The following is a 12331-nucleotide window of genomic DNA, read 5'->3' as shown; positions in this document are numbered from 1 at the left end:
GGGTGGGGGGGGTGGGCACTGGTTTACCAAATTGCAAGTGAATCTTTCTCTACTCTTATTTTTGGTTGCCTGCAGTAAGGAGAAGCAAATGATTATTTGCACAGCTGAGCTGTCTTACAGTTGTGGTCTTTCTACTGTGTGCATTAAATGGGCAGTGAGACAACAGTTGTGTGGTTCATGGAGCACTCTGGAATGGGGAATGAGTGTACGTTGCTGGATACTGCTGAGGTTAAACTTTGTTCTTCATCCCGAAGGTCTAGACTCCAAATTAGTTTCCTAGTTTGCTCCTCTGTCTCCCAGTCTCTGCCGTTTCTCATTCTGCCTTAGTCTGAGTCTGCCGTGGAAAGCAAATCTATTAATAACTCTCTCCAGCTGTTTATTGCTTTGCGGGAAAGCTGAGGTACAGTAATCCTTTTTGCAGATGGCTCTCCTTCTCCGGAGAGGTTGTCTTCTTCCATTGAGTGATGAATGTCCACCAAAACAAGTGAAAGCCTATTGCTTGCCATACCGCAAACTGGACTTGTCATGGCATTCTAAAGTATCTTGTGGAGGAAAAAACCTGCAGTGTCTTGGTGGCAGGTCTTTTAATTTCTGACATTTTCATGATAAATTCTTCCCTGCTAGAATATGGCTGATTTCAGTGAAATTTTCTCTGGGTTTGGGTTGGTCCAGCAATTCTTTGGCTGTATCTGATGGCTGACAGCATCTTCTCTCCCCTGAAAGCCACACTTGTCAGAGGTGCTAGCTTCAACTTCTGGGTAGTGTCCCCCAATAACATTCATGTCTCTGCGTTTTTCCTTTAGCCTGTTTAACTTTGTGAAGAAAAGTTGAGATGCTGAAACAATAAGCAAAATCAAACATTTGCTGATACGATCAGTGTGAAAAAAACAGAGCAATTTCATTTTATGATGAAACCACCATCTGATGCTGAAAAGAATTGTGAAGTTGGACTGCTGTCAGTGGAAAGCCTGGACTGTGTTTTGCACAGTGTTGATGTCTTCTCTCTTAGTACTGAAAATTCATTCCTTTTTAGGATGGCCAGAGTTCACTCATTATGTAGGCACCCTGAATGGGACTAACGAATGGGACAGTCTTTGTCCTGGCCCTCTGCATAGGAGTGGGTGTCACTCACTGACAAACTGGAGGTCCAGCGAAACCTCCAGCTTGCTTTCCAAAGCAAGATCCTGTGATTGTCCTGTCAACCCAGCAGGACACCTTCAGAAAAGGAACTTTCCAGGTCCTAAAACACCAAAGGGGTTGAAATTGGGTGGGAAGGAACTTAAATCCCTGTGTCACCAGCGTCCTCATATTGTCACAAGAAATTGAGAGATCCCTGGAGACAAACCAGAAATATGTCCCCTGGCTTTTATGCACTTATATATACAGTATTAATTGGTATATTAGCTCAGTCAAAAGAGCTACCATTGCTCCTGACTTTTCATTATTGGTCACACATGCTGCCAGACTAACACTGTGTGGTCCATCATTTTAACAGTTTTCTCCACGTGAAATGTTGTTCTGGGTGTTCTCTGACACTGTTTTCCACTTACTTTTAGTAATAGTATCATATCTGGAGTGTTATCAAAACTTCCTTGTGTGTTTTTTAATATTTTTTCTACCTGGGTTATGTAAGAAATAGTGCTCAATATTATAAACCATCTCTCTTTTCATCACATCAGGCTTGCCAAAAAATCCTGGTTCGGTAACTTCATCAACCTGGAGAAAGAAGAACAGATTTTTGTGGTCATTAAAGACAAACCTCTAAGCTCCATTAAGGCTGATATTGTCCACGCTTTTCTCTCGGTAAGTCACTCCAGCTGCCTCTTGGAGACATTGCTCACTGGTCAGTTCCAGGACCATATGTTACTGGGAAGGGTCTCTGCTCCTTCAAATTCATCCTCTGAATTTAATTTACAAGTCCAGTTGATTCAGGCCTCCACTGGACTCTGTCTGAATTTCTGACTGAAGATAATACTCTCTAAAGTGAGAAAAGATTTCAGCCTTCTTGGCAGGGTCTCCAGGTTGCCAATGCTTGGAATATCACTGCAGTTGGAGCCCACTGCTGGTGTGGTATCCAGATCGGGTTTTGCTGCTTTGTCAAAGTAACCTTACAGTCACCATCTGGGCATCAGATTGGGTGGTCTCCCTCTGCTGGGTGTGCCCTCCATCACTTTAGTCAGACAAAAATCCTGTCTCACATCTGCATTTGTTACTTTAAATCTCCTCTTCAGTGCAGTATGGCAGAAAGAAGGGTAATTTCCTCTGGTGACCAGAGTATCAGTTGTTGCAGATGCGGTTTATTTACAGTCTAGGAAAGCAGGGAAGAAGAGGGAAATTGTCTTTTTTTCCTATAGGAAGCCTTTATCCTCAGTATCTAGAAGTACCAATGAAGAAAAAGTCAGCACAGAAAAGTTAATTTGAGAGATTTTTCAATTCAAGGTAGTTGACAACATAATTAGACTTTTTTTCAATAGAATTAAGAGAAGGAGACTTAATTTCTTATATCGTTTATTGAATTGATATTGTTTTCCACAAAATACTGTATTCCTTTTCAGTTTCTATGATACTGCAACAAATTTCTTCAAAAAAACCAGCCTTTTACCTGTACTGGCATACAAGGAGCGTGTGCAGTATAGTAGCATGTGTCAGACACTGGTGTCCGTCTCAGATTTGTTTGAAGCAGCCATGTTAGTATATGTTTCATGCATAGCTGCACTTGTGGGTTTATATTGTGGTGTGTTGCGCACTACTGTGTATATTGGTGATCCTGTGCATGGGTGGGTTGAGGTGTGATAGAGTGATTTGTGTGCAAATCCTATGAATTGTCTCTTACAGCCAACTTCAAACTTAAATGCATTGTCACAGCCTGCTAAGTCCCTAAGTCACCTTCTCAAAGAACTCATCTACATTTTTCCTCCTAAATTAGAGGCCAGATTTCCAAGTAATTTGTTTGGGTTTTTTTTTTTAATCTGGTCCTTTATGAAGCAATAAATAGAATTTGAGTATGTTAAATTTTGGCAGGAACTGTGAATGGTAACTGCTTGAAAATTAGGCAGTTATGAAATTCTACCACGGGTCTGGAGATACAGATATTGGGTGATACCAGAAAGCTTCTCAAAGTTCTTCTACATATTGATAGGAGTTGTGGTTTGGATAAATTATTTGCAGGCATGCTTTCCCTGTGGATATCCTAGGCACTTGTCTAAGTGTCTGCTCTGTGTCCTGATGTCTATTTGATATCATAGAATCACCAAACAATTGAGGTTGGAAAAAACATGAGGAGGTCTCCTGCTTAAAACAGGATCAGCTATGAGGTCAGACCAGGTTAATCAGGTGGTTTTTTGTATCCAGTCTTATATCCCACTGTCTTTCCTGTGGCCTCCCTTAATATCAGTTTTCACTCAGCAAAATACATTTCTCAAAACTGCTAGATGAGTAGGAAAAGAAAGACTGAGTGTATGAAGTTGTGCAACATCTGTAAATTTATAAGCATGCTGGGAATTCCACCAATAATCAACCTTTAAATTTAGGTCAGTCCTGTAAGGAGCAGTGCGTTCTTCTGCGGTGCCAAGCCACCTACACGCTTACTGATTTCACAAGAACACTCTGTGCATTACAAAATCAAGTCCAGAAGCAAACCTGGCAAATCTTACCCACTCTGGAAATGTGTACTGTTCTAAATCAAATTTGGTTCCCTTTGTGCTCTGGTTCTACTATCTCCTTCTACCAACCTGTTTCAGATTCCAAGCCTCAGTCACAGTGTCATCTCACAGACAAGTTTCCGTGCAGAATATAAGTCCACAGGAGGTCCTGCTGTCTTCCAGAAGCCAGTGAAGTTCCAGGTGGACATAACATACACAGAAGGGGGAGAGGCACAGAAGGAGAACGGGATCTATTCTGTCACTTTCACACTCTTATCAGGTAACCATGGCAAAGCTGTAAAATGGGTGCAAGCTGGCTTTGTCCTTGCTGATATAGAGGTCTGCAAAGAGAGCTCTACCAGGGGAAAGAATATAACTGCCTTGACCTTAGGGGGAAATTCAGACGGGGGCAAGGAAGTCATTGGGAACAAAAATGGTGTTAGAAGTGATAGAAATGCTGGGAGGGAAAGAGCTTCCCAAAGAGGTGAAGTTACCGCCACCGTGATGAGTGCTAAAGTGGCTGCTCTTTGCATCAGATTTGAAGTACCTCCCTCTACTGTCTCCTTGTTTCACTCAAAGGTCTGTGTCTCAGCTAGGCACTGTGAGGCCACTGGTTTCTTCCTTCTGACAGAAACATGCAATCACCCTTTTCTTCTGGGTGGCCACATGCCCCTCACAGGGGTTAAAACAAACAAACAAACCCCCCACACACTTTTTCTGTCTTTACGAAATGAGCCCAGAAGGCATCCTTCCTCCTGTTAAGTCCAGAACACCACTGTCCCTGTTAACGTGGTGACTGCATAACAGTTCCCCAAAGCCATGCCTTTGGCTGAAGGACAGATGCGCTGTTACTGCACTCTTGGGGACAAGGCTGAAGGGAAGATGCTTGTGATCCTTTCCCTCCAGCCTGGGCTGTATGAGGATTCAGCTCCTGCTCCTCTCACAGCTGTTTGTGCCTTTTCTCTCCTCACAGGTCCAAGCCGTCGTTTTAAGAGGGTAGTAGAAACCATTCAGGCACAGTTGTTAAGCACACATGACCAGCCTTCAGTGCAGCAGTTATCAGGTAAGTAGTTTCTACTGTTGAGCACCTTGCTTCAGCAGGGACAGGAAGGTGAAGTGCCTCTCGGTACCAGGAGGCTGAGGGAGGCCGTCCCTCTGATTACAGCAAGAAATGAGCTCCGTTCAGACAGAGCAGTAACTCCCCACACCCACCCTGCTCCTCCCTCTCTCATTCCCACCCCAGTGCTCCCAGCGCATTCCCCAGTTGAACAGCTTCTGCCCTTCTCCCTCCCAAAGAGCCATTTGCCCACTTCTCCATCAAAAGCTGCATCATCAGTAGATTTTCCAGATTTTCTCTGTCTCCAAAATCTCCCAGAATAGGGACATGCTCTAGAAGATACCTGATTTTCAAACCCTTCAGGCATGCTTTAGAAACATCCAACTTCAGAGGGTCCCAGAACAAAGTTGAGAGCTGCTTTTAACTTAGCCATTAATTAACAGCAGCATTTTCAGATGGTCAGAAGGTGGCTAATAGTTTCCAGTAGTGCAGCCAAATTCTTGGCCCCATAATCCCATTGGGCCAAGCACAAATCATATACTGAGGTTCCGCAGAAGCTATATTTTATCTATTTTTAAAATAAATTTCAAATCCTCATGGTGGTAAAGAAAGCCTTATGCATGTGACCCTGTGCAATGACATCAATCTGAGTCTGCAGGCAGCCTGAACTGATAATACAGAAACTGTCCTCATCCCACCATTATGTAGCAAATGTTCACTCTGAACACTAGTGGTGACACACACCGAAAAAAATTATGAGTCTTAACTCTTCTATCCTTTAAAAGGACAGAAGAAAGAAAGATGGTGAAAATTGAAAACTTAAGGAAGCTTAGCTATTGGGAGTGCTTCACGGAAGTAAAAACAGGGAGAACCAGAAAGAATATACAGATACAGGGAAGAAATAACAGCAAGGCAGAAAACAGAGACTGCAGGAAGAAGACAAAGAGAGGAGGAGTAGGAAGAATTTTCCCATTGTATGACGATGAAAAGGTAGTAACTAAATATTATACATAAGAGCCAAATTCTATGCTTGACCTTTGTATGAACCAGCCAAGACAAAAGTGGAGGAATGAATTCGGCATTTCATCCTGCAGTTAAATCCCAGATATCCTTGGCTCATTGCACATATGGGTTACATCCTTATGGTCTACCAGTGTGGCTTTAACAGCTGAAGATAAAATACCTCCATCTAGAAGAGTGTATGCTCACTACATGACAGAGAAGTATGCGCAGTTCAGGAAATATTATTTTCCACTTTGCTTTTGCCCTCCAGCACTGCCTGACCTTCTGCACACTGGATTGCAAGGGCTCCCAGCACATGGGTTATTCTGTTAGGAAACAGGAAAGGTGAGGATACTAGTAACTGGGGTTGATTCAGGTTTTTGCTCTCTGGACTTTTGAAATTAAATGAAACTCAAGGAAGCAGCCAGAATTTTCTGCCAGCCCTTCCTCTGGGGAAATGCTGGGGCCAAGTGGGAGTGAGGGGAGTTAGATAGAAAAGCATCCTTTGAGTCTAGTTCATATTACCCCTGCTGTGTGAACAATGTTCAAGCATTCTTTGTTTCTTAGGGAAATAAGTGTACCCTTACTTTCTGGTGAGGAAAAAACTGTTAAAAAAGTAAATAACGTGGTGATCTCTCTTAACTTCTTCACCCTAATATGTGCTAGCTACTGAGGGTACTGAGTCTCTAGAAAGATTTGGACTCTGTTGCACACTTGCATGTGAAGTGAGATATCTCCCTAAGAAAGTCATATTAGAGCAGGAATAAAACCCATTCATCTGACTAAGGCTCAGGGAGATGTTCAGGGCAAACTGTGCTGTGAGAAATGTATCTGACTTACAGTTTTGCTCTGGTTCTGGAATGGAGAAATCGTATTACAGACACAGAATCTCTTTTTGCTGCCTAAAGCTACACGAGCGTATGTAGTTCTAGCAGGGAAAACCCAGCTTGATCTTTAAAGCCAGAGTGGAATGGATAACTCTGCATGGAGCAAAACCAAAATGAACGGTCTCTTGAAACTTTAAAAATGAGAATTCCATCAGCCAGGGAGTTATCCAGGCAAGACAGCTCACGAGAGACAGGGTGCCAAGCTATCCTGTATCATATCACCTGACCTGATCAGGAATATGCAAGTCTCTTGAAAAAGAGAAAAGTAATTCATCCTGAAAAATTTAGGTTAGACCAGAGTGCAAGGAAAAGAGAAAAGGGAAAAAAATGATTGTTACCAAGAAGATACAACCTGTGCATCAAAGTAGGGAGGCCCTGTGGTTCACATCCCCAGCCAGTGAGAGAGTAAGGGGAAATAAAGAGATAAAGGTACAGTAAGAGTTTGCATTCAGCACCGTGCTTAGCTGGGTAGCTGTGGTTGGGAAGATGTGTGCAAGAGCTTCCTAGAAATTGCCATGGAGTTACTCAGCATTTCTTACTAGAAACAAGGGAAATTCTTCTGTGTTTCTCTTCTTCTCCCATATTCCCAGCCCTGAAAACCTCACAGGATTGTGGTAGTTGTACTCCTATTCAGGTTCATGGTTTGAGGATACTCTGTAGGCAGTCCACTGCTGCAACAGAATGAGCTTACAGTTCACTTTGAATCTCCTCCGTGGCTCTGAGGATACTGCTGGCTCTGACCAGCAATACTGGCCCAGCACTGGAGATTTTCCTAGCTCGTTGTGCGCAGACATATCCTCTGTGCAGTTGTCTCCCTTTTAGTTCAGATGCCATTACAGGTGGGATGACAAAAACCATCTGTGAAAGTTGCAGGCATGTAAAGTGAGACCTGCAGAAGGGGAAGATTCAATGAACAGAGTATAAAGCTGAACAGCAAGAACTAATAAGCATATGGCACCGATAGTCATTCTCTCTCCTGCCCCTCTTTGATCTGTTATGCAGCATGCCAGCCCACTATGCCGGCTTGCCTGGGTTTCAGAACGCACTTTCCTCTTTCTCCTTTCCTCCAGCTCACAACAGTGTTTGTAGATGTCGTGTTGCCCATGCATCTGTGTGTGTGTGTGTGTGTGTATGAGCCTGATATGTACCTGATTTAGGCAGATGTGTTTCTGTGTCACACTTGAGCACCTTATAATTTCCCTTCCCCCTGGATATCCCTCCGTTCACTTCCATTTTTCCTTCTTAAGACTGGCTGTGCTTATTTCTTTTGACATACTCTGAAGCAGGAAAATAGCTTCCCTCCCTTACCTGAATAAGTGTGTAAACAAGTGAAATCTATCCCAAAAGCTAACGTAATACTTCTAAAATCCACTATCCAGTCGGCCAAATTTAGTGCAACATATCCGCCTTCTACATTAATGTTTCAGGACAATAAATCCTCTATGGTATAATTGCTGAGACAACACCAGGTCTACAGACTCACAGCTGACAGAACAAGTATCTAGGGATTGATCGTTCATTTTTTCAGAACTACAGGCCATCATATGAAACTAGTGGAAGCCACATACCAAAAAAAATATTGGAAGGTGTGTCTTCATGTAATATAAGACTATGGAACTCCTCGCTGAAGCAGGTTCTGAATACGAGGAGCTTGCAGATGCTCATCTTCCCCTGAGAACTTCTTCCTCACAGGGAGGCTGGACAACTCCCTGGAAGGGAAACCTTCATGAGGATTGCTAAACAGAGAAATCACAGCAGGCTCAGGAAACCTCTGACCTGGAAGTGGTGAGAGAGTGAGGTAGTGTTAGGAGGAAGTGTTCTGTATGCTTGGCCTGCTGTTACACTCCTGCATATCTATGTGTGGCTGCTGGTGGAGACAGAGCACTGGATGGTTTTGGCCATCCAGTTTTGACAGTCCCTTTTGGATCAAGAGTGAGTATCACTGTCTGTGAGAGCAGCTGGCCTTGTCTCTCATCCATGTATGGCTCCATCCAGGAGCCTTGTACTCAGAATCTCTACTTAGGTAATCCCTGGGCAGGACTGCCCTTTGGTAAAATAAAAGGATCTCTCTGCATGGAAGAAAATATCTCAGATTTGTGCCTTTGTTTCAGCCCAGTATTCTTTCCATTAAATCATATTGTGTTTTCCTCCAATGCCTTTGCACAAAAGAGTAATAGAAACAGCTGGTGGATAGGGACATGCAAAAGCCATCTGTGATCATTCACAGGGTATCAATTTTTATTTCCCTAATATTTTCTTGCCTCTTTGGGCTTTATTTTTAAGTGTGGGGTGCTACATATACTCATTCTTTCCCATTTTCCCATGTTCTGGGAAATCAGCAATACTGAACTAGCCTTTATAACTTCTTTGTAATAGGTTTTCTGTTTGTTTATTATATTTATTGGCTTCATGTCAGATTTTAACCATTGGCATCTCAGAAGTTCAGAGCATCTCAGTGTTACTGCTGGAAATGCCTTTCAACAGCATAAACAAGTCTTTAGAGACCATACCCAGCTTCAAAATAGGGCAGTGCAAATTCTTGCTCATTGTGTGTATCTTCTGTGTATGCACCCGAGCTCTCTTATTGTGCTGGCATCTATCTCAGAAAGCAAAACATGTTCATGTGACTCAAAAAACTGTGCTAGAGTATTGATCTGTGAATTCTGGGTGTTCATCTTTATGGCTCGCAACAGCTGTAGGTTGGCTAATTTGCAACAAAAAATTAGTAGAAACTTAGCGTTTCCAAATGTGTGAAGGGTTCTATCATCAAGACAGAAAAGGGAGTAAGGAGCAAATCAAGTGCCTTGCAAGGTAAACTTCCAGCTGCAGACTCAAAATGGCCATGCAAATGCCAGTTGGGAATTGGACTGCAAGTTAGTTTTATCCGGGACTCATCCAGGTCCCAGGTTTATCTTGTTTCCTGCATTTTTGTGCGATCCTTTATGTCTTACCACTCTTCTAGTGTCGGGGGCAATCACTTCATCTTGCTGTCATGCTTCCCAAGTACAAAAGGTGCCATGTACGCCTGGTTGGGTTGGCAGAGCACTGTTTTAGTATTTTTAGTATTATTTTTAGCATTATTACTGAACAGACCTCATTAAAATTAACTGAGTAGTTCTGAAATGAAGCATGTAGAAAAAAAAGTCCAAGCTCTCCAGAGTTTTGATAGGAGAACAGTGCATTTCAAATAAGCACCCAAAGACTGGGGAATTCTGATCTAAATGATAACTGTCTTGGACCAGAGGAACTGGTAGCTCCCTTGATATCATCTCCCTTAATGGAAGTGTTTACTGGGGACTGTGAGCATCTGGCAGGAGATGCTTAGTGCTTCCTGGGATCTAGCCCTGGATTTGGAGATCTCAGAGGAGCAGTTGTTTGGGTGAGATTGCCTGGGCTGGGACAAGTCTCAGACTCAGAGATATCAGAAGCATCACAAACCAGGCAGCTGGATTGTGAAATTTATGTAGGATAGAAACACAGAAATTAAAGGAAAAAGATCAGTAGAGAAAATTCAGCATTTTTTAATTGCTTCAGAGTTTATTTGGCCTTTTGAAGGAAGGTCTTATTTTAACCAAAGCATTTGCCATGCGTTAATGAACTGAACTGGGTGTCATTTATGAAAGAGTCTTGGGCAAATCCAAAGCATGAGTGACTGCCAGCGATCTCTACGAAATAAGGAATTGCCTTATCATCAGAAGGATCGAGATCTGACACTGCCACTATGCTTAAATTAAAAAATTAAACAGCACATATTAAAAATGCAGTTACATGACCCATCAGTGTTTCTTAGACAGCTAAAGGCCTTTGGACCTTGGTTTTATTCACCTCACATAACACCTGGGTCCCACAGTCACTGGGTTATGGATTATTATCCATGAGCAGAAGCTGACTGCCAAGAATCTAAGGCTTTCTAATTAGAATGAAAATTCTACTTTAAATTGATGAAATATTGTATCATACAGAGTATTTACTAAAGCAGATGTTACAATATGATGGAAATGAAAGAAGTATTAAAGTAATTATTATAACAGAGAAGCTGAAGGCATACTAACTGTTAGGTGTTCAAGAGATGTAGTATGAGCTACTCTTTCTGGTGTGCTCATGTTTGCCGTGCCTTAGGAATGGGGGAAAACCAACCCGACCGTGTCTTAGAAAGACATTAAAAGTAAAAATAAATTCCTGCGCAGTTCCTGGGGCTGGCCGTGGCAATATAGAAAATGCAACTTATAGTTGTGCATAAAAGTTTTAAGAAAAACAAATTAGAGGTTTTATTAGTGTTCCTTTGATATTTTTCCATGGTCTTATATTTCAAAAAAGGGCTTGTGTTTTTCCTTATCCATCAAAACCAATTCCATAACCTGCAAATTTAGTTTTTTAGGAAAAAAGTGGGGTACAGAGACCAAGATGTTATGCTGTCAAACGGCCTATGTTATAAACGTTTTTTCCTGTTGTAGATCTGTCAGTTTTTATTCTAATCACACAATTAATGTATGTAGATCTGTTACACAATTAGCTTTAAATGAAATACTAAAAAGAGCTATGCTGACTGCAAGTCACTTAGAAAAAATACAATATTTTTGAATATTAACTTAAGGAGATGTGATTATTTTTAATCTGTTAAAATTAAACAATTTCAGGAGAATCTTAGTAAACCAGCCACAATGTTTACCTACTCTGACATTATGCAAATACTACCTTTTTGTTTCCAGACTGCTAGTTACTGTGTGGATACAGTGTCAGTCTGGACACACTTGAGGGGAAAATTCCAGGTGTTGGAGGTGGGAGTCAGAAACAGTCTTTCAGTCATATTTGAAACTTTCGTTGCTCCTAGGTGTTTTTTCAAAGCATAAGTTCTGCTAACAATTGGGTGAATGCTCTGAGCTCTGCCACTATAGATCTGAATTACACTGCATTACAACAAGGTGTAGTTGACTCAGAGGGGGCTGAACAGGAACCACTAAAAGCCATGAGACAACAAACTTCTCCAAGTTATTAAAGAAAAAAACTGATACAAATTTGTGACTGTGACTTGTGGTCATTGGCTCAATCAGCAGCTCTAGGCACTTCTTCAACCTGTTAGGCATCGTCAGGGAGAAATGTATTTTGGGAGCTTAATCTGCCTTCACTCAGTCAGATGAGCCAAAGAATTTCAAAGGCAGGTAAACTCCTGGCCTCTCTGACACCTCTGATACCTCGTTCCAGTTCTTGAATCCTTTCTTCTCCTTCACCTCCTTCCTTTTTCCCCCTTCTCTCAGTCTTGTGCCTTTTTGAGAGACCTTCCATGGGTATCATCTCCCATTGACCTCTGCCAGCCCGCCTCTGACCCTGGGGATGGAGAACGTGTAACTGCTGCTTAGATGCTTTGGCCAGTGTCACTGGGTCAAGCACCTGCCCTCTCTACTCCATGCTTTCCCAGATGATCTATGCAGCACAGGCCTGGCTGCGTCAGAAACCATACATATCCATGCTTTTCTAGCATGGGTTCAGCTTAACTAAGCATATCCAGCACCCCTCCCCCCTTTTTTGAAATTACTTTTCTTGGTATTTAAGGGGAGGAATGCCAAGAAATTATCCTTCCCTCTCTCCTGCAGACTTGTCCGCAAATAGGGAGTAGTTAGAGCTTCCTGCAGTTAAGGATTTTCAGCATATGTGTGCATGATTCCAAGAAGTCTATTTCTTGAATAGCCGAGCGTTCATCAAGAGGGCAGGCAAGAGGAGATCTGAGACTGAACTGAGTGCTTTAA

At 42.3% G+C, this 12331-nt stretch overlaps 1 protein-coding gene across 8 annotated transcripts in view; it reads left to right on the top strand.

Moving 5' to 3' along the window:
* Positions 1-12331, top strand: part of BRSK2 (BR serine/threonine kinase 2) — a 324417-nt gene that overhangs the window by 299223 nt on the left and 12863 nt on the right. For all 8 annotated transcript variants that reach the window (XM_054200490.1, XM_054200495.1, XM_054200493.1 and 5 more), the window contains 3 exons: positions 1680-1803; positions 3741-3921; positions 4615-4704. In XM_054200490.1, coding sequence (XP_054056465.1) covers positions 1680-1803; positions 3741-3921; positions 4615-4704 — 395 coding nt within the window. The remainder of the gene's footprint in view (positions 1-1679; positions 1804-3740; positions 3922-4614; positions 4705-12331) is intronic.

This window comes from Rissa tridactyla, chromosome 4 (assembly GCF_028500815.1).
Source record: "Rissa tridactyla isolate bRisTri1 chromosome 4, bRisTri1.patW.cur.20221130, whole genome shotgun sequence".
NCBI classification, from domain to species: Eukaryota; Metazoa; Chordata; class Aves; order Charadriiformes; family Laridae; genus Rissa; species Rissa tridactyla.
This window is presented reverse-complemented; position numbering and strand designations above follow the sequence as displayed.